Raw genomic sequence first — 22594 nt, 5'->3', positions numbered from 1 at the left:
AAGTTCAAACATTTATGGTAATACTTTGACTTTCCTTTAAAGAAAAAACAAAACTTAAAATATGGTAAGAAAATCAGGGCAAACCCCTAACAGATACTATGAGCCCACTTTTGCTTTCTTCCTAGGTATATTCCTCCCCTACCTATCAAAATGAAAAAGAAACCACCTTTACCAGGCTCAGTACGAAACCATTCTAAAAAGTGTATTTACAAGTACCAAACACCTATAAAAAGGTTGAAATAAATTTTTTATCTATAATTATCTTATAATTTTTATGTTTTGTCGGTCCATAGAACTTTAAAATGTCTGAAAAATAGGTTTGGGAGCCAAGAAAATCAATGAAAAGGAAATCCAACCCCCTCTATATCCCCCCCCCCCCCCGTCCCCCCAACATAAAAAATAATAATTGTGTATTTCTCCCAACACCTTCTATACTGTCACCCCCAACACTACTATATATAATGCCTCTAATTAACCATGTCCATACTCTTCAAACACAAAATATTTAAAAGTTCTATAAAAACAACACTCAAACACCATGATCAAAACTTCAAGTTGTATATTTTCTTTCTTGGTTCTTATATGTTTCTTGGTGGTGGTGGCTTTTGGTGGTACTTTCGACCAAGAATTTGATGTTACATGGGGTTATGGGAGGGTGAAAATACTCGAAAACGGGCAACTTCTCACTCTTTCCCTTGATAGAAGTTCTGGCTCTGGATTTAAGTCTAAACAACAATATATGTTTGCAAAGATTGACATGAAGATCAAACTTGTCCCTGGTAATTCTGCTGGCACCGCTACTACATACTATGTAAGTTAATCATACTTTATAAATATATATTTTTAGCTGTTATAGCAGTTAACATATCGTACTTTCAAGTTATTAATTCATACTCTCCATGGATGAGATAACCTATATAGTTATTTTGAACCTAGTTGTACGTTTTCTATTTCAATTTAATTTTGACTGTGAATTCGAATACAGTTATCTTCAGTGGGGTCAGCTCATGATGAGATTGACTTTGAGTTTCTTGGGAATGTAAGTGGAGAACCATATACTCTTCATACAAATGTGTATGCACAAGGCAAGGGAGATAGGGAACAACAATTTTATCTTTGGTTTGACCCTACTAAGGATTTCCACACCTACTCTATTCTTTGGAATCCTCGAAATATCATGTAAGCATACCTTTTAATTATTTTACATATATATTATTAAATTTTTAGATTACTTAAACATTTCCTATATAAATTAAACTTATGTTATAAGATGAATAGTGGATTGGTATTTAAAAGTTTTTAGATAAGAGATCACCATGGCACAAACTTTCAAAATATTAATTAGGGATAGAATGAATGAGACCTGTCTATCATTAATCAGAAGTCTTATTAGTTAATTTGAAAAAATTAGATAGTTATATTAAAAAAATACTTTCAGATTCAATGGTAAAATAGTAGTATTACTCAAATTAGATGTTTTATCATTCTATATATTGCTAAAATAGGGGTGGGGGTCGGGGGGATAAAGTTAAGCAACTATATGAAAATGACCATATTAAAACTCATTTATTAAGATAAGGATTTAACTTATATTTACACCGATAGTATAATGTTCTTTTTTTAGTTTAATATAGAGTACAATCTTTTTTGAGAAGTGGAACTTTCATTGAAATGAGCGATATTCACAATTTCCTAGCTAAATAACAAAATTTTCATGTTATTAACTACATATTATATAAAAATTCAATTAGCTACTAGAAGATATAAAGTGATAGATTAGCTAGGAATTACCGATAAATTCCATTGCTAATTTCATGATTTCTAGTAGTGTTTGGAGCAATAGTAAAATTGTCTTTGGGTGACCATGGATTCGAGCTGTAGAAATAACCACTAATATAATACCTGCATTAAAGTAGACTGTCTACATCATGCTTCTTAGGATGCCACCCTTTCTTGAACCCCGCGTGAATGTTGGATACTTTGTGCACCAAACTGTTTTTAGTACAAGTTTTCCTAGACACACAGGCTATGCAAATTACTCACATCTTCTTCTAATTTATTTATCAGATTTTTAGTAGATGGGACACCAATAAGGCAATACAAGAATCTTGAAGCAACAAATGGAATACCTTACCCAAAGAACCAACCAATGTGGTTATACTCAAGTCTATGGAATGCTGAGGAATGGGCAACAAGAGGTGGCCTTGTAAGGACTGATTGGAGTAAAGCCCCTTTTATTGCTTCTTATAGAAACTTCAATGCCCAAACTTCCAAGAATCCCATAGCCAATTCTTGGTTAACTCAATCATTGGATAATGTTGGCTTAGCAAGGATGAAATGGGTGCAAAAGAACTATATGATATACAATTATTGCACTGATACTAAACGTTTCCCTCAAGGATTCCCTCATGAATGCACTCTAAACTAATAAGTATTTGTCTTAAAATTTCCTCTATTTATTTTTTCTTCCGAGTGAAAAGGTAAGAGTTGTCATTGTGTGAATAAAAAGATTATTATAGTTTTCAATGGTTGAAAGTTGAAACAACTTCTTGCAGAAATGCATATGATAAAGATGAGTATGTGTTAGAAGCTTAGTGTATTAAGCTGTCCTTTTTAAAAAGTTATTGTCTTTGTTTTTATTTTATATTTTATATTATACTATAAAGAAATGTATAGTAGCCCATTTGAGAGTGATATTGTTTGATTGTACTTATGTGATAAGTTGGAAATATTGTTTCAGATCTTGACTTGTTCTTGTTATCTCAAAAGTATCTAGGGACACAAGTTATGCTTATCTATAATATAATATATGGTACTCATTATTCATATTCCGTTTATTTTTAGATTGGACATATATATGTAATCTTTCTTCTAAAAAAGGATTCTTTTATATATATATATATATATATATTGAAAATAGCTGCAAGACAAAAATCGAAAGCCCTTTTTTTATTGTTGTTCCTCCCAAATACATGACTTACATACCCGGCTCAACATTCTTGGAAAACAATCGAATCGAGAATTCGGGAGCCTAGCTATATAAGTGGAACGTTTGCTATGCTATAAGGACTATGTGCCTACCCGGATTGGCTTCGCTATCGCTCCCATGTAGGGGTCGGTCTATCCCAGAAAAAGGGTCCTCCTATCTGAAAGGGATTCCGAAGCGAGCGAGTTCCCTATTCCGTATCTTGGCCATTTTATCTGCAAGGGCGGCTTCCTCCGTTTCTGCTTTGCATGTCTTTCATTCTGAATTGCCTCCTTTGACTCGTGCATGCCTGCGTTTAGATAGGTTAGATACTTCTTATATTAGGAGTTTGCATATATTTTAAGAGAAAAAAAATCAAATCGAGGATTACTCTTCTATGTTTAATACTTTTCTCGTTTGCACCATGTTAATATCTCTTCATATTTATGATTAAGAATAAAAGTGGAAACAAACAACTAAAATATCTTGATTATTTTTTAAATATCAACTATTTAAAGGCTAGAAAGCAGATTTTTGTCAACATGCCTCTGTCCTAACTAAGGTAATTTGGTAGTTTTAAATGTTGCTATTGTGGGCTCTTTCTGAAAGGCTATACTTTGTTTTGTAGTACCATATGCATGTTTGTCTTTAGACAAAAAAAAACCAGCTACTTCGAAAGAGTGATGGTGTCCACAACTCTCAACTTATTTAAAGGGGATTTATGTAATGTTTTTGTGGTTTTACTTACTTATCGGATAAAAATGAGTTAATTTTTTGTATAATCATTCAAGTTGAGAAAATTTTATTAAAATTTCTTATAAGATCATTCATCTATAGCTTTATATATGTCTTACAAAGTCTTTCTCTCACTAAATTTTTCAGTTGACATGTCATGTCATATTAATTTCTTATTTTTCAAGCCACCTAATATAAAATCTAGAATAATTTTGAATACAAAGAAATCGAGTCTAGCCATTTTGTTTTACCTATATATGTCAATTTAATTAAGTTCTAAATTCTAAAATGACTTTAGTGGATTTTCTTAATACTTGAAATCATATAAGAAAATTAAACTTGAACAAAAATATGACTTATATTTGTTGCTTCATCAAATACTAAGAATTGACTATTTTATCCTTTTTCAGCTTTATCACACGTCTACATCATTTGCAAATTATAAATTGTCAGTGATGACCCTGTTGGAAATTGACCCAACTATCATCTGTATACATCAAATAATAATAATTTTTCTTTTATTGTATGGGTCCATATTTTATTGCAAAAACATGTGGATGACTAAATGATTTTTAATTCTATTTTTAGCTACTACTGTTTAGAAAAGAAAATAATGCAGAAATTGCTGAAATTCGACCTAAGTAATTAGTTATTCAGGGAAGATGTACAAATTTAATCTACCTATGTTTGGAAAATTTTGCAAATTCAATTGACCTTGAATTGGAAAAAACATTAAATCATGATCTAAAATAGTTAGAGTTATTGCAACATAATAATATACCTGAATCTAATATTGTTTGAAAAAGATATTTTTTAGGATCTATATTAACACAATTTTTAAAAATAGAAATAAAATCTAATTAATAAAAGAAAAACATTCATGTTTAGCAAGTCATGTCACTTGTCTTCTTCAAATGCAACTAGTTTTACTTAGATAGGTATTCTACTATAACATAAATTGTTGGGCCTGTGTTAGCCCACTTTGACATCTAGTATGTAAGATAAAACTGTTACGAGTCGTTTGGTAGGGTATATTAATTAAAATCGTTTTTGTATTAAAATTTAGTCCAGTCTAGAATTGCAACTAATGAATCAGTTTAACTAAATAATAAGACCCAATATTATTAGTTAACAGACGGGAGAATTGATTAAAATTTAGTCCAGCCTAAGATTGCAACTTATGACTCAGTTTAACTAACTAATAAGACCCAAAATCAACTTTGTATTAAAATTTAGTCCAGCCTAAGATTCCATAAATCATAGTTCATAAGCTTCATCACGTGTCCATAGTCAAAAATCGTGGATCATGCATGGATTCATATGAATTCAACTCAAAATCATGTAAATACTTCAATTTATGCATTAAAAGATAGAAAACATGTAATTGAATCATAATTGAGAAGAACCCATGAAGATTGAATAAAATCTTAACTTTGAATTGAGAATTGAATACTTGTAAAATTGGAAGATCTTGGGAACTTTACAGAAGAAAGGACTCCATAGGTGAATACTAACATACCTTAGTGACTAAGCCCCAAAAATTATGGTGAATTGGAGATTTTGAAGTGAAACCCTATCTTCTTCTTACTTAGCTTTAGAGAGAATTTGGAGGAAAATTTAGGATTTAGGAGACTGATTTAGAATGAGTAGTTTTATGACTTAAATTCTTATATACAGATTAGAACGGGGGTTAAAATGACATAGCTTAGGTACTAGACACATATAAAAAGACTAAAATGACTCTGACTTAAAAAGCTGACGTGAGACTTATATGGGTGCCCTTCACGAACCGTTTAGCCCTTCACGATCCGTGAAGGGGGTCGTGAAGGTTGGGGATCAAAAACTGGATTGCAAAAACGACCACCCTAGCGCCCCTCTCCACGGGCCGTGAACCCTTCCACGGGTCGTTTAGGCCTTCCTGAAAGGTTCACGGCGAGGGTAGGGTTTGCAGACCCATCCGTTCAACCCGCCTTACATTTTCTAAATCTCAAGGTGTTATAGTTTGCCTTGTTTATTAGGTTTTTTGCTGGGTATCGTGTTGATTGGTACTCACTCCGTGTTACTAGACTTGTGTAGGTTCCGAGTCCATTTCAGTGTAATTGCTTTTCTTCTCCTATTTCTGAGGCTTGTTAAAGGTATGTTGAGAGGTAGTTGTTTGTCATCATGGCGGTCCTTCTAGTTCTTTATTTTATGTTTTGTTCTATTTGAGAAACAAAGACTTGAGACTTGTAATCATCTTTAAATTCCGTAATTTTATTAGTGGCTTGTACATTTGACAATTAGGTTTTGGGGTGTTAATAGAATGAATGAGTTTTTCGCTTTTATCTTGTTCTTGTTTTATCTTTCCGCTTTTCTTCCGTTCCATTGAAATGAGGTTAACTTGTCTTGATGGGAATAGACAAGTGTCATCACATCCATTTTTGGGTCGTGACATCAAGAACCTATTATACCCAACAATTTATTAATGTTGAGTTAATATTTTTGAAATATGCAATGAGTAAATATGTTTGACACTCTATTAATTAATAAGGATAAAATGTTGACTCATCATACCGATCATTATTTTCTTAATAAGTGTGTCAATTCAAAATTTGACAAATAGATTGAGACAGAAGGAGTATGTGCCTTCACCAACCTGCTCTCCTCTTCTTAAGATATTTAAGTTTTGTGCACTTCCTTTTTTTTTTTTTTTAATTTTAATTTCTTAGTTTGATCATTGATATGGGTAAAAGTACAACATTGAGTTTGACATCCCAAACTTTGACATGATTAAGGATAGCAACAATGTAGGACTGTTCTATTAAGTACCACCAAAAGGAAGTGTTCAAATTAGCTCAAAATCTAATCAGATACGATGTACAATTTAAGGGGACTTATAAATAATATTGACAGGTCTCATTGGTTTTGTTCTAAAGATTGAAAAATCTCATATATCCTCTAACTTGCTTAGGAAGGGACGGAAAAGAGTTGAGGGATGAAGTCCTTCAATGCCATGAATCAAGGTGGAGAACTTGTTAGCCAGTTTATTAGCGTCACTAAAGCAATGACCAATGTAGTATTCATGCTCTTCGATTAAGTTTTTGACTCTTGAACCATACCACTGATTTTTCAGGACGAGTCTCATTCTCTTTCAATACATCTGGTTAACACCATGGTTTGTTTCAACCCAAACATTAGAGAAGCTTCTATTAGCACACCATTAAGACCATAAAGAAGAGATGTCATTCCTACGATGTTTTTGCTCTTTCAGATTAAATTAACATATTATAAGCTAGAAAATAAAATAATAACTAACCATCCTGTTAGAAAAATAATAGGAGATATAATTGAAGCTTTGAGATATGTAATCACTTTCTTTAAAGAGATATTGTCCATATACATATTGGAGTAAATACAAACAATTCTCTTCAAGGATACAATAAAACTCTTTGTTTATACATGCAAATTTTTCTTAGGCTATTTCTAGAGTGTCTTTATGTAACGACCAGGTTCCGTCGTTATAGAAAAACCAACGGGGAAAAATTTTGGGTTGGAAAACTTTTTCGAAGAAACTTGAAATTTCTCAACCTAGTCCAGATTTGGACGAAATTGGAGTCTTTGAGGCATAGGGAAATTTGGTAACAATCAGGTGACTTATTTATGATTTTGATTACATGAGTAGTTAGATAAGTCGTTAAGAAATCTGTACGACTTTACGAAATTGAATTCGGGTGAGTAGAACTCCCGAAATCAATCTTATCGTGAACGATATTTTCTAAGCGTCGTTGGTTAAATGTGTGTTGTGAAATGGGGTTCTTGCAATTATTAAAATAGCTCACTGTTTTGTGCAAGCCGCTTTGGCGGTGGTTTTGATCGCTCTGGCGGAGCTGCTATAGTGGGGTGAGGGCCGCTGTGGCGGGCCAGATGCGACTTAAGGTCGTAAATAAATCTCAAAACGTCGTTATTATGCACTTTTCGGTTTTTAGAGCTAAGGAACGACCTCGTGCGATTCTTGACAGTTTTCCACCATTCTTGAGGCTAAAGGTAAGATTTTAACTCCCCGAATCCGTTTTTCGATTCGTAGAACGTAATTGAATGGGTAATTATCGATGGGGGAGGGTTTTGATCTAGAAACTATGGTGGAAAAAGCCCTAATTTGGATACTTGGGATCATGGGTATGATCTAGGGTTGTCAAAATTGTTAGTAATCCGGGTAATTAGTGATTGTTTATTGATTCCCGTATTATATTGATTGTTTGTAGACCAAGAACAAGCAGAACCACTACTAGAAAATTGTAAATTACCTGTGAATTTTACTTGGAGATTATTTCCGCAGAAATTTCCTATGAACTTTCATGCGAAAATATGAAATTCCTAAATTCTAGACCTTTTTACCTGCGAAAAATATTTCCCTAGAAAAATTGGTAGGTAAATTTGGCGCCATTTTCACAAAACTATTTCCTGGGGAATTATTTTGGGTAGATAATTTGCAAGTGTCATTTTCATAAGTAAATTCGCAAGTAATGAAAAAGTTTTTTTTTAATCGGTTTGAAAGAAAAATCCTAGATAAACTTATTTGCAGATTTAACTAGGAATAATTACTTGAGAATTTGTCTAAAAATATTCTTATATGTGATATTACTTGGGGATTCATGTTCCACAAATTTTGTTGGTGATTTATTTCTTAGGAATTTACTTGAGAATTTTCTCACTTTAAAATTACTTGGGGATTTTATTGTTGTGAATTTGGTTGGATATTTTGAAGGATTTACTTGAAAATATGCTACTTGAATTTTTTTTATATATAATTTACCTGAATTTTTTTTTCTTGAAATCTAAGAGGAACATTAGAATAAAACTTATTGTTAAAATATCTACTCTACTTTTAGGCTTAATAAATTATTATACAATAATATCAATCTAATACGGTGTTGGAACATTATCACAAATGTCAGGATTAATATTTTAGATTTGTGTATAATTAATATTTAATGTCACTAAAAATCAATAATGTCTTTTTTTTTTCATTTGAAAGATACAAATCATTAAAATTATATGGCGTGTTATTTATCCCATAGAAAAATAATATCATAAGTGTATTCAATTTTGATTTGATGTTTTTTTTTTTTATATTAAATAGTGTATTATTTAATAAGTCAAGCACTACTTATAAGTAGAGAAAAAATTGATTATATACATTATTAATATGAAGTTTACTCACCCCCTAGTTGATAGAATTATATGAAATGAAAAATAAATAAGTTTTACTTGTATATCCAATTGATATATCTTTTTTTACAAGCATTAAAAATGATATAATTTATCTATAGTAAGTTATTAAATGTTATTTATTTACAAATACCTTGTATGTATAATTTAAATATTGTCTACATTTAATGTGCGTAGTCATGAATATTATCTTATAGATAGTGTAAGCATAAAATTTTCACGATATATTGGGTAGTAGTAATTTATTTTGAATATATAATTAGTTATCGTGCTTCACTTTTTAAAAGTTAAATTACATGAATTTTAGGGAACATTTTAAGATATATATATTTCATACCATATTAATACAAGATGAATTTATAGTACTTTTTATATAATTTATGAATATCTAAATTATATTTTAAATATTTCAATTTGGCTTTAAAAGTTAATCAAATAAAAACACACAAATACTATAATGGCAGTGGTACTTTTTGTACCACATCGGTGAAAGATAATTGTTTTTTAGCATTTATAATGAACTTGCCAATAACAATGAAAGAATCTAATTTCAAAGAGAAACTACACTACTACTTCGCAGTAGGGGCGGGGATTAAGTTTGTGGAACGATACAGGGTAGGGGATTAAGTTAAACCAATTGTAATGGGTGGGGTGGTGGTGTTAAATGCTAAGTAGTGTAAATTATAATGGGTGAGGGTGATCAAAATAATTAATATTATTTACAAGAATTTTTTTAAAAATTTATTAGAATATTTTCATGCGGCTTTAGTTACGAAAAAAAATCATCAGAAAAACCCTTTTTTGTTAATTTTTACCAAAAATTTCGTGATATTTTTTAGTATTTTTTGCAAGAAAATTCGCAAGTAATTTACATGCGAAATTTAAATTCCTAGGTAAATTACTTGCGGATTTTAAAATTCGCAAGAAATAATTACCTACGAAGGCTTTACCTTCTGATTCTTTTTGGTAGGAAAATCTGCAGTAAACTTAATTTCCTGCAAATGTTCGTATAATATCCCTAGGAATATCCCATGTAATTTATATTTTTCTTGTAGTGAACGAATCCGAAAGGGGAAGGATCAAGTTTCTTAGGGTTTCAAACTTGTTTTGAGGTAGGTGATGGTTGTGATTCTATGATTGTGTGATGTATGTTTGTCTTTGCTTCATTATGATGCATGTATGTATGTGAATGTTGCATTATTGATCACACTTGTTGTAAATAAGGACATATGTATGAATGCCATGATCATGACTTGATTTTATGATTATGAAAATGTACTTTGTAATTGTGATTGTGGCTTGTTAAATGGATCGGGTGTTGCGTTTCGACACACTAAATTGGATCGGTTGCCACGTTCCGGCATAATCTTTGGATCGGGTACCACGTTCCGGTATGCTAACAATTTGGGTTTGGGTTCCATGAGAGGACCAATGACTTGTCATAATTGTGTATCTTGAGAAATGTGAAGTTGTTCGTTGTTCGTAAATGTTGATAATATTGTATATGTTCGATATATACATGTGATTTTATTGTTGTATTGATTCATGTATGTTGCACTTAGTGGGATAGCCGCGTGATTCTATAGTACACTGTGGTTGTGTACTGATACTGCACTTGCTCTTTCTTTGTTGAGTACAAGCATCTTCAAGCGGCTATTGACAGACCTCGCTTAGAAGATCAGTGATCGTTCGAATTCAAGGGTGAGCCAATTCTTCTAGGCTGCCATGAGTTCTCTTTCGTCTATGTCCACCATTTTGGACTTAGACTTTTCTAGTTAGCTATTAGTGCATTAGTTTGGGGTTGTAGCCCTTCTAGTTTAGACTTGTTGAACTTTATATGTTTTGGTACATTGACTTTCAGGTTCTAGGTGTATTTTCCGCATTTGTTTTAGTTGATAGACTTTTGTTTGGAGTTTATGGGAACTCCCTATTTCTTTCCTTAGTATTTAACTTGCTTCCGCAACTTAAATGCCTTAGTTGTTTGGTTCTTTGGTTAGCTAATTAGTATTAATGATTCTCCCACCGGAGGATTAGTGTGGGTGCCAATCACGATAGTGTTTTATTAAAAAAGATATATACAAGGAAAATGACTGAGTTTTGAAAAATCGATTAAACTTATAGTTTAAGAGAAATCGAATTTCCAAAAGAACAGAGTCGCCACTTAATTTTTTAGTAAAAATCAAGAAAAAACTATAAGGTTTNTTACTGAAATCATAAACAGACAAAGTTAGAAAAGTAAACTATAAATAGATAAATAAACAATTTTTTGATAAAAGAGGCTTTCATTTAAATTGAAAAAACAAGCACAAACTTTAGCCATGGCCGAGGGGCCATTTTGCCTTTTTAAACATCACAAGGGAATTTAAAAACTTTTAACAAATAAAACTGCATAAAGGGTGGGTCTCGGGCCTCTTCCGAACTACCACCGATTTAAAAATAAACTAAGACACATGTCTTTTCTACCTAGATGAGCGGGAAATCAGGAGTGGTGTGGAGGTTCAGTTCTGCAATCGCTCCTCAGGTTCTGTATCACGGATGCCTAATGTCCCAGCCTCTTCCTTAATGACCGCATCAATCTCTTCAAAAAGGCCCCAGATTCCTTCCCCGAGACCACTATCGTTGACATTTTCTCGTACCGAAAATGACTGGTACAGATGAGGAATTGGCCTGGCCAATGCTTGATCAACACTCTTGTTCTTCATCTCTGCTTCATCGTTTGTTGGGACATATCCCAAACCAAATTTTGCTCATATGGCCGGAATTTGGATAGGCTCGATGATTCCTTGAAAGTGTTTCCCCAATCTGAAACCTGGTTCGAAACCATTCTAGAGCATGACAGTAGCAATCATCTTGTACACGACAGGCATAGGAGGCTGTGGAGCCAAGTCATCACCGGTGGCATTTACCAGCTCCACCGTGTAGAAATCACAACCTCGAGAGACATCATCAACGATCGGTGCATACCTATTGGAATGACTCCCTTCACCATAAATGACCAATTCCTTGTCCTTCCAAACAAACTTCATTAGTTGGTGAAGGGTAGAAGACACAGCCCCAACCATATGAATAAACGGTCTTCCCAGAAGCAAGTTGTAATTGGTGTTGATATCCAACACCTGGAACTCCACATTAAAATCCGCAGGACTCACCTGAATATCCAAGTTTACCGCACCCAATGTGTCTCTTTGCACCCCATCAAAGGCCCTCACATTGACTTGGTTCTGGTGAAGCTTTCCCAAGTTGAATTTCAGCTGCCTCAAAGTCGAAAGTGGGCAAATATTAAGATCGATTCCATCATCGACCAAGATGCGATTAATTATCTTGTCTCGACACATACAAGTGACGTGCAGAACTTTGTTGTGCATCATCCCTTCAAAGGGCAACTCTTCGTCACAAAAACTAATTCGGTGTCCTCGGATGACTTGGTTAATCATGGCTACTAAATTGTCACTGTTAGTACCCACAGGCACATAAGTATCATCCAAAGCCCTCATCAAAGCCTGCCTATGTAACTGTGAACTCATTAATAAGGCCCATACAGAGATCTGAGCCGGCGTCTTCTCCAAATGCTTCACAATCGAATAATCTTTCGACTGCATTTTTCTCCAAAACTCCTCGGCCTCGGCTTCACTGATTGGCCTTTTTGTTTGGTCCTTTTTCTGTCCCCCCTTGGGCCAATTCTTCCGATGTGTAGCACCTGCCAAATCTGGTCATTCCTTGAGTAACAGCCGTTTCAATCACAAATTATGGTCGGGAAAGAGTTTCTCTCGGCACCAAGGCAACAACTTTTTTCGGGTGTCAGAATCACAAACTCCTTCTTTCTGATGCTCAATGAAGCTACAGCCCTTTCCAGTTCATCAGGAACAATCGGAACTACTGCCTTTGTCACGCACCAATCATCATTTGTCTCTATCATATTGATAGCGACACCTCCATGATTTGGCAAAGGGTTACTATTGACATTGTGTGCAACTGTCTGAAGAGAGACCACATTCTGGTTAATCAGGTCTTGGATCTTATTCTTCAGGTTGATGCAGTCCCCGGTATCATGTCCAACACTGTTGGAGTGATACGCGCACCTCTGATCAGGTCTGTAAAACTTTGAGCTAGTGTTAACCGGCTTGGGCCCCACTGGATGAATATATCCTGCTGCAGTTAATCGCTTAAACAGCTTTTTTCGGCTTTCAATAAGCGGAGTAAAAATTCTAGCAGGCTTCTTCTCAAATCTAGGACGGGAGGGATCGTAATTTCCTTGTTGAGGGGGAGGCATTTGGCGATAATTTGGGGCATTCGAACGGGGGGCTTAATATCTGGGATATGAGTTGGTTTGATAATTTGGTTGTGGAGCTTGGTAGTTCGAGGGGGTATTTTGGAAAAGTGGAGCTGTGGTTTAGTACATTGGGGGAGGCGTTTGGTAATTCGTCTGAACGTTGGCACAGTTGGGGGCGACATTTCGGTAGTGATGAGATGGAGTCTGGTAAACTGGAAGGGAGTTTGGTAGATAGTAGAGGGAGTTTGGTAGTTAGAAGGGGGAGTATTTTGATAGCTAGGAAGAGGGGTATTTTGGTAGCTGGGGGGAGGGGTATTCTGGTAATCAGCCTGTGCATAACAAGCTGGGTATGAACTCTGTGAAGGTCGAGAACGACCTTGGTATGATGAGGATTTCTTTGGTGTCTTCTTCCCCTCGTAGGAGATAGATGATACATCATCTCTTTTCTTCTTCAACAAGCACGAAGATCCGGGCGAGGCAGCAACACGGGCAATCTTCCCAGTTCTCAATCCATCTTCGATAGTCTCACCTACCTTGACTATCTCAGCAAATTTTGCTCCAACGAGCAACATAATTCTGTCATAATATTCGGGCTCCTGCACCCGCACAAACACTTCAACAATTTCCTTTTCTGACATAGGAGGTCTAACTCTAGCTGTCTCATTTCGCCATCTATATGCAAATTCTCTGTAACTTTCGGTCAGCTTCTGCTTCATCTTCTCCAAGGAGTAACGATCAAGAACGATCTCTACATTGTAGGCGAATCGTTCGATAAAATCCTTAGCCAGAGCGTTTCAGCTAGACCACTGTCTCATTTCATGAGATGTAAACCATTCTAAAGCCTCTCCGCTCAGACTTCGGCTAAAGAGCCGCATTAACAAAGCTTCGACTATCCCAACCCTCACGAGTTGGTCACAGTAGGCCCTCAGGTGTGCTAAGGGGTTCCCCGTTCCTCCAAAGATGTCAAATTTTGGCACCTTGAACCCTTTCGGGAGGTCCAAATTTGGATGAATGCATAGGTCTTCGTAACTCAACCCGGCAACCTCAGGAATGCAGTTCAACTCCTTTATGGCTTTTCTAATTTACTCCTTCATATCTGTCTTGGCGGTCTCTTCATTTTACCTCCACTCTCTCTCCCTCTCCTTATAGTGGTCGAGCTCCGAGCCATTGACGTCGTGTTCGTTGGGGACCAGTATTTGAAAGGTGGCTTTTTGCGGTAGTAGTGGAGCAATAGAGGGACTCTGGCCATTTAAAGGGGCATGATAGTTTTAGGGAAAAGTCTGGGGGTTGGTGTACTGGTTTTGGTGAATGAGGGAAGTGCGTGGGTTGTTAGCGTTTTGGTTGTGGGGGGGGGGGGGAGGTAGGCCAGTTTGATGGTTTGCATTAGAGGGAGGGAGTGGTGCTTGGAAACATAAAATTGGCAAAAAGAGTTCTAAAAATAAATTACAAGACAAAGTACAAATAAAGCAATCCTACGCAGGGGATGATAACAAACTCCAAGTTCATCCTGATCTTTCACCAAGTCTGCTCCTCTTGGCTATGCTGACCTCTTCCCACATAGCATATATGTTCGCACATAGGAATATTTANGAATGCCCACTAACTTGCGGTTGATCGGCAATTTGACTAATTTTGAGAAATTTAACATAGGAATATTTAAATAAATTACAATATTTAATTAATTTTGAAAAAATAATTAGATAAACGACACATTTTCTTTTTAGAGAAAAAAGAATTCAATAATGACACATTTGGCTTGTGATACAAGTGATCAGAATTATAATAAAACTAGATTAATTAAAATTTATTTAATTTTTTTCTTAAAATAATAATTTGAACCAATTTAATAAATTAAAGCATGCGATCATTTTTGGTAAAAAGAGAACACACACAATTTTTATTTTTGGTTCATTTGAGAAAAGTGTTAACTTAAAACTATTTAAATAAGCAAGATGATTAAAGGAATAGACATTCAAAACATATCTTTTAAAGAACAAAAGATTTAATTAAGATAAAATATGGCCAATATATTTGATTAGTAAGATAAATGAATACAAAAACAAATAAAAGAATGTATTAAAAGTAAGCTAATACAAAGAAAATAACTTATCGTTTGGGGAATTTAATTAGGTTAGTTAACAATTTTAAAGTTAGGTCATCACACAACAAACAATAAATAATCATAATTAAATAATTAAAGAGTAGGGAGAATTGAATTTGGGCCCTTCTTGGGCCAAATTCGCTGCTGATTTTGGGCTTAGGCTCAATTCCCCTTTTTGTATACACTGGTTGTATATCAGTGTATATCGTATGAATCCATCCCATTTTGTTTGTATATAAGATTGTATACCAAATGTATACAACCTAATTCAACTTCCAAAACACATGTTTCAAGTTTTGGCCTTGCATTTGTTGCGTTTTGACATGTATAGCATGTATACAAAATCTGTATACTAGTGTATACCAGCCTTTCCCTGCATTTTTTGCTTCCATTTACCCTGTATTTTAGCTTCCCTTTCAACTTTATTGGATTGACGAGGCAGAATCGAACTTAGACTCGAGGATATGCAAAGAGGGGAGTCCCAAGTGAACTCGGTTAGATGTCACATGCAACATAACAAAGAATAAGGAATTAATACCTGCTCATAATTATATAAAAAAAATAAACCGTGCAATGCAATTGTAGCATAACATAATAGACCATTGTTGATATCAATTTTGTCATCACACAACTCATCATTTTCAAATAATATCAAATGAAGCATTCTAGTCTCAAATGATAAAACTTTAAAGCCACACCAAGATTATTATTAATAATTTTTCTTTAATAAGATAAAAACAAAATTACACCAATGAACCAATGAAAACCATGAATCAAACCAAAAGAAATACGACAAACAAACCACTGGGCATGCTAATTAACAATATTAAATGGCAAAGATACACTTTTTGTAAGGAATGAAAGAGTAAGGATTGGTTTTTTTCTTGTGACTCAGAAAGACAGAAAGGTCCAACAATCTTGATTGAACAGAGGCAAACCGGCATGAAGTGCTAAGCAAAACAGAGTATAGCCAACATGACCAACTTAATGACAACTCCAAATAAGCGTAACAAAATTAGCGACATAATGTAGAAAAAAAAAAGAACTGGAGGCATGGCAAACAGAAACGGAAGAATAGAAAGCGATTTCGAACACATGAGGTAGCCATTTATTTAATCAGCAAAAGAAAAAAATAACTAAATTTGACATGAAACCAAACAAAACTATCTATCATTGATATTGAATACGAACTAAAGAAATTAGAATAAGAACTTACCTCACAATCAAAGTTCGGACAAAATTCGACAAGATTAAAATCAAAAGGAGCATGTTCATGACACTCAAACTATTCAAGATAAAGCATAATGAACTAGCAAGCTTGAACATAGAAACGAGCAAATGACAAACTCAGACCGATAACCATATGTTGAAACTAGATCGAGATATCCCTTAAAAATAGATAAATAACAAGTGAAGTCATCAAAACTCAATCCCGAACAACAGCATCGAAAAAAAACAAAGTTTTTATAATCTTACAAACATCGATTCGAAATAGAGGAGATGAAGAATTTACTAAGGAGGAAGTGCTACCTTTTTCCGGGCAGCGACTGGAATGTGAGGACGAGCTGAGTAGTGATTTCCACACCTTCAAGCGGAGCTTCACCCAATTTCGAAAAGCCCCGAAGGATTCGAGTAAAAGAAGCTGAAGAATGTCTATGTTCTAGAGGATAAATCCTCTTTCTTTTGATGAAATTCCTCCGTTTTAGAGTAGTAAATTAGTGTCTAAAAATTTCCTTATTTTTTATCCAAAAAATCCCCCCCTCCGGACCAGTAGAGACAACAGAATATATAGAAGAAAAACTATGGTAGATTTTGGGGGGAAAAGAGACGGAAATTCAGGTTCAAGGACTCATTCGAAATTCAAATCTCCCAAAACTCCTTTCACCCATTAAGGAAGACATACTTTTCTGAAAATTTCGCCCATTCTGGAAGAGGAACGGGGAATGGACGATCTTGATCGACTCCCAGGTCCTCTCATTCCACGCGGCTTAATCTCGAGAGCAAGAATGATTCCGCGTGATCTGCTGCTGGAAACGTATTGCTGGAAGAGTACTGTATTTACAGTAGAGAAGTTGAAGTTGGGGAGGTGGTGTCGTTCACACGTTTATATTTGTTTGAATGGGTGTTGTACGTTGTTGTTATTGTAATGAGTCGGGTATGAAAGAAAAGAGTGGGCTGGGTTGTTATGTATGCTGAAAAAAAAAAAAGGGAATCGGGCTTTTGGGATTAAAAATGGGGCTTACTGAACATGGGAAATGGGCTACAAGAATTGCATAGAAGCTGGCCCAAAAACTTGATCTTGCAACTTATTTGAAGGATCACTAAAATAACATTTAAGAAAATGACTGTATGAATTTTTTTTATCGTGGCCAATCGAAATTAAAAATCTAGCCAAATGAGTTTAATTGGTGATTCGGCTAAAATTAAATAGAAGATAAGTTAGTAGAAATTAATTAATGAGCTTCTTAATGTTAACGAAATAAAATAATTTATTCAATTATAAACTAATTACTTTAACAATATAAAAGACTAAATAACCAAATATTTAAATAAAGCTAAAATCCTTTCGAGATAATTTTCGAACATTTGTAAAATATACTAATTAGACACATAATTATATAATAATTAACTTAATTATAGACTAACTAATTAACTCAAAATTGTAAACTATTAGATAACTAAACAAACTAACCAAATATCTAATTAAACAAAATCTTTTTGAGACGATTTTCCAATATTTATAAAATACACTAATCATATACATAGTCTTATAAAAGACATATTATTATTTAAAAATTATAACAAGTGACAAACTATTTGAAATAACTTGCAAATTATTCTATTATATTATTATTTATTTTTTTGAAATTTCTAAAATTAATTACTTTAAATCATTTGAAAATTAAGAAGCTCGAAATTAATTATTATCAGGGAGGGTCAAAATTAGGTGTCAACAACTTTTCCTCATTTTACCTGAATTGATACAAGAAATTCGAGGAAAATGAATTTGACTAATCCAATTTTGACCGACCACATCTTCATCTGAAAAAGGGGGTTTTGGTATAGTCTTTAGGATTATGGCCGAACCCCAAAAGTGGGTTTCCTACATATCTCAGGCTATATGAGACTTCAGGCCACTTGTAGTTCGATATACTTGATTTTATGCACGATTTTGAAAGAATTCAAAAGTCATCCCGGCATCGAATTATGAATAAGTCAGAATGCTCGGGAATAAGATTTAAGAGAGAATATTGGAAGATAGCCGAGTTTCGACATTGAGCTCGCCTACATATCCCTCAACTTAGGAAATCAGGCTGCTTGTAGTTCGATTCGATCGGTTGGAAAGGAAATCCATTATGCGAGATAACCTTTGGTCCTGGAAAATGACAAAGTAAGTCGAGTATGAAAAGGAGGCTTGCAACCTCTTAGCCATGAATGCGGAGCTCTTCACATCTATAAGTAAGAACTTACACGGACATAATTTCCAAGGCTCTTGGTAAATTGTCACTAAGATTGGAAAATTGCTTCCGGTGAACCCAAAATTTTTCTGATGCAAAATAGGAACTGATAAATTTAAGAAAAACCCACATGCCCTTCTGATAGGGGTGTGGTTTGATTGTGGTGAAAGTCGCTCCTCTGCTCGCGTCCTAAGAGTTTGGCACTCCTCTTTGGACTATGTCCCAGTTCGCTGCTAAGAAAAAGGTCCACGTTGTGCTGCATCATTTTTGATGTCGTCCGCACCTGTGGTTTGTTTTGGAAAATTCATCCTTTCGGATGCTCTCGACAAAGACTGAGATAAAAACTCTTTAGCATAAAAAATGCAATTCAAATGGGAGAGAGTGTCTTTTACCGTGTTGACACTTAATTGTTCTCCTTAAATATTTGACGTCAACTCTATCGGGTTTGACGTGAAGCAAATAAAGTTTGTGTCTCATATTTGCAATATGATCTTCAATGTACTATTCCTTTGATGTCAAAGTAATAAAATAGGCTGATGTAATATGTTGACGGTTTTCTTGATTTCGTTGTTTTTTGCAAAGAAAATGATGTTGTTGATGTTGATTTTTTTTTTGATGGGTAAATCTTTCTATGCATGGTTCTTTCTTCTTGCTACGCATAAATCTTTTTCTCGTGATGCATGACTTCTTTCCCGCTATGCATGAGTTTTTTCTCTGCGATGTATGACTTTCTTTCGTGATGCATGAATCTCTTTTCTCGCGATGCATGAATCTCTTTTCTCGCGATGCATCAATCTTCTCTTGCAATGCATGAATCTTTTTTCTCACGAGGCATGAATCTTCTCTTGCGATGCATGAATCTCTTTCGCGATGCATGACTATCTTTTCTAATGATGCCATCCCTGGTACCGAATGAAGATAATGCTTCACCAGACAACATAGGTGATCTTTTGGGTATCTATCGGGTGGCGTTATCGTCTGAATCGACAATTCAATAAAAAAGACCCTCGGAGTAGTGGTATCATCTCATTTGACAATACGATATAAATGACTCTCCGGGTAGTGATATCGTCTCAATCGACAATATAAATAAAAATGACCCTCGGAGTAGTGGTATCATCTTATTTGACAATACGATATAAATGACTCTCCGAGTAGTCATATCGTCTCATGCGACAATATAAATAAAAATGACCTTCGAAGTAGTGGTATCATCTCATTTGACAATACCATATAAATGACTCTCCGGATGTGATATCGTCTCATTCGACAATATAAATAAAAATAACCTTCAGGGTAAGGATATTATCATATATGATAATATAACGTAGATATATAACCTCTAGGTATCTGTAGTTGCTGGGAAATAATAATATTGCTCTCTTCGTGGTTTTCATTTGTATCTCTGAACATAGTTGCATGTTCATTATGGACTTTGCCTTGTTGGGAATTGAATGAAATAATGTTATTTATATTCCAAATTTTTTTATATAAGCAGCATAAAATATTTCCTGCATCCACAGAAAAATTGTCAATTTTGGGGAGCTCTTTGCCCCTTTGACTTCTCCATACTCATTGAATGGTGGGATATGTTGATCTTGAGGCAAGCTTATAGACTTGCGTCCACAGAAAAATTGTTAGTTTTTTAAAAAATGAACTGATCTGTGTCGATCTCTTCGGTTGTCTGCTCCTTGTCTTGCTATCTTCGGTTGGTTTCTCCAATCTCCCGCTTCTTGATAGATAAGACAAAACACATATTTTTTTTTTTTGCAAATATAATTGGGATATGAAGGAAAAGTTTTTAAGGAAAATAGATTTTCAAAAGTAATGTTTGGAAAAAGTCACTGTCAAGTTTAATGAACGTCATTCGGAGTTGATGTTTTGAGATCTATCTGATCATTTGTTGGAAGTATTCAAGGTTGCTCTAAACTCTTGCTGAACCTTTTTGAAATTTTTGAGGTCATTCTCAAAAAAATTTGTCCCAGTAAAATGTCTTGGCGCATATTTAACTGTTGGTGAGCAAATTACGGAATTTTTGAGATCCTCTAAAAAAATTGTCCCAGCTGCAAATCTCAAAGTAACTTTAGTCTTAATTTTGTTGGAGAGATCTCTTTCTTGAGAATTTTTGAGTTCCTCTCAAAAATTCTGTCCCAGTTTCTATTGTAAAGGAAAAATGGAAATTTTACGGGAGATATGACCGAGCCCTTGTGGCGCCTACGTATCCCGTTGATGTAGGAATCAGGTCAAACGTAGTTCCCCCTCAAGGATTAACAACAATAGGAATTTTACAAAGAAAGCGACTGAGGCCAACATAGGCCGCCTAAGTATCTCATTCTTGAGAATTCAGGTCGAACGTAGTTCAAATACAAAGAAATATTTAAAGGGGATAAATGGGTGATCGAGGCCGACATAGGCCGCCTACATATCTCATTTTTGAGAATTCAGGTCAGACGTAGTTCATTACAAGAGAGATAAAATTCTAAACATAGACGATTACAAGCAAATATAACGATTACAAGGAAATGACAGAAATACAGACTGAAACTTCACACGTAGTATCTCTTGACATCTTCTGAATTGATTGGTTTCGGCCATTCGGTGCCATCCATCTCCGACAGGACCAAGGCACCTCCAGATAATATTTTGTGAACCATGTAGGGTCCTTGCCAATTTGGTGCAAATTTCCCTTTATATTCATCCTGGTGAGGGAAAATGCGTTTGAGGACTAACTGACCAACTTCAAACATTCTGGCTCTTACTTTCTTGTGAAAAACACGAATCATTCTCTGTCGATACAGTTGACCATAACAAACGACAACTATTCTTTTCTCGTCAATCAGTGTTAACTGATCAATTCGCTTGCAAACCCATTCAGCATCACTCAATTCAACTTCTTGGATGATTCTCAATGAAGGTATTTCAACTTCTGCAGGTATAACTTCCTCTGTTCCATATACTAGCAAATATGGAGTAGCTCTAACTGATGTTCTGACAGTCGTTCGGTAACCCAACAAAGCATATGGCAACATTTCGTGCCAACCTCTGCGATTATCAATCATTTTCCTCAGAATTTTATTTATGTACTTGTTGGCGGCTTCTACAGCTCCATTCATTTGGGGGCGATAAACGGTTGAGTTCCGGTGAGTAATCTTGAATTGGTCACATATTTCTCTCATCAAATGACTATTGAGATTTGCTCCATTATCAGTGATGATGGATTCTGGTACTCCAAACCTACATATCAGATTGTTGCGAACAAAATCAGCTACAACTTTCTTGGTTACCGATTTGTACGAAACTGCCTCTACCCACTTGGTGAAGTAGTCAATGGCAACCAAAATGAATCTGTGTCCGTTAGAGGCAGCTGACTCTATCGGACCAATGACATCCATGCCCCAAGCTACAAATGGCCAATGTGAACTCATAGCATTGAGTTCATGAGGCGGCACTCAGATTAAATCTCCATGCACTTGACATTTATGACACTTCTGCACAAACTTGCAACAGTCATGCTCCATAGTCATCCAAAAATAACCGGCGTGAAAGATCTTTCTCGCCAAAGTGAGCCCATTCATGTGGGTACCATAAACTCCGGCATGTATCTGGTCCAGAAGTTTTGCAGCTTCATTAGCATCAACGCATTTGAGAAGACCTAAATCTGGAGTCCTCATGTAAAGGATTTCCCCGCTTGTAAAGAAATTGAGGGCCATACGGCGTATCGACTTCTTCTGGTTAAATGTTGCATTCTCAGGATAAGTCCCGTCCTCTAAATACTTCTTGATGTCAAAATACCAAGGTAAACCATCTGGTTCCGCTTCAACATGTGAACAATGGACATACTGCTCTTTTACCTCTAT

General features: G+C 35.0%; 1 protein-coding gene across 1 annotated transcript; it reads left to right on the top strand.

Moving 5' to 3' along the window:
* Positions 1-474: 474 nt before the first annotated feature.
* On the top strand, positions 475-2747 carry LOC125876441 (xyloglucan endotransglucosylase/hydrolase protein 24-like). The gene is made up of 3 exons (XM_049557628.1): positions 475-811; positions 986-1179; positions 2068-2747. The coding sequence occupies exons 1-3, from the start codon at positions 539-541 to the stop codon at positions 2426-2428; spliced, it is 828 nt and encodes a 275-aa protein (XP_049413585.1). The 5' UTR covers positions 475-538; the 3' UTR covers positions 2429-2747.
* The last annotated feature ends 19847 nt before the right edge of the window (positions 2748-22594 follow it).

Source organism: Solanum stenotomum, chromosome 9 (genome assembly GCF_019186545.1).
Source record: "Solanum stenotomum isolate F172 chromosome 9, ASM1918654v1, whole genome shotgun sequence".
In the NCBI taxonomy this organism is placed as follows: domain Eukaryota; kingdom Viridiplantae; phylum Streptophyta; class Magnoliopsida; order Solanales; family Solanaceae; genus Solanum; species Solanum stenotomum.
Note: the sequence above shows the minus strand (reverse complement) of the source record. Positions and strands in the feature narration are given on the sequence as shown.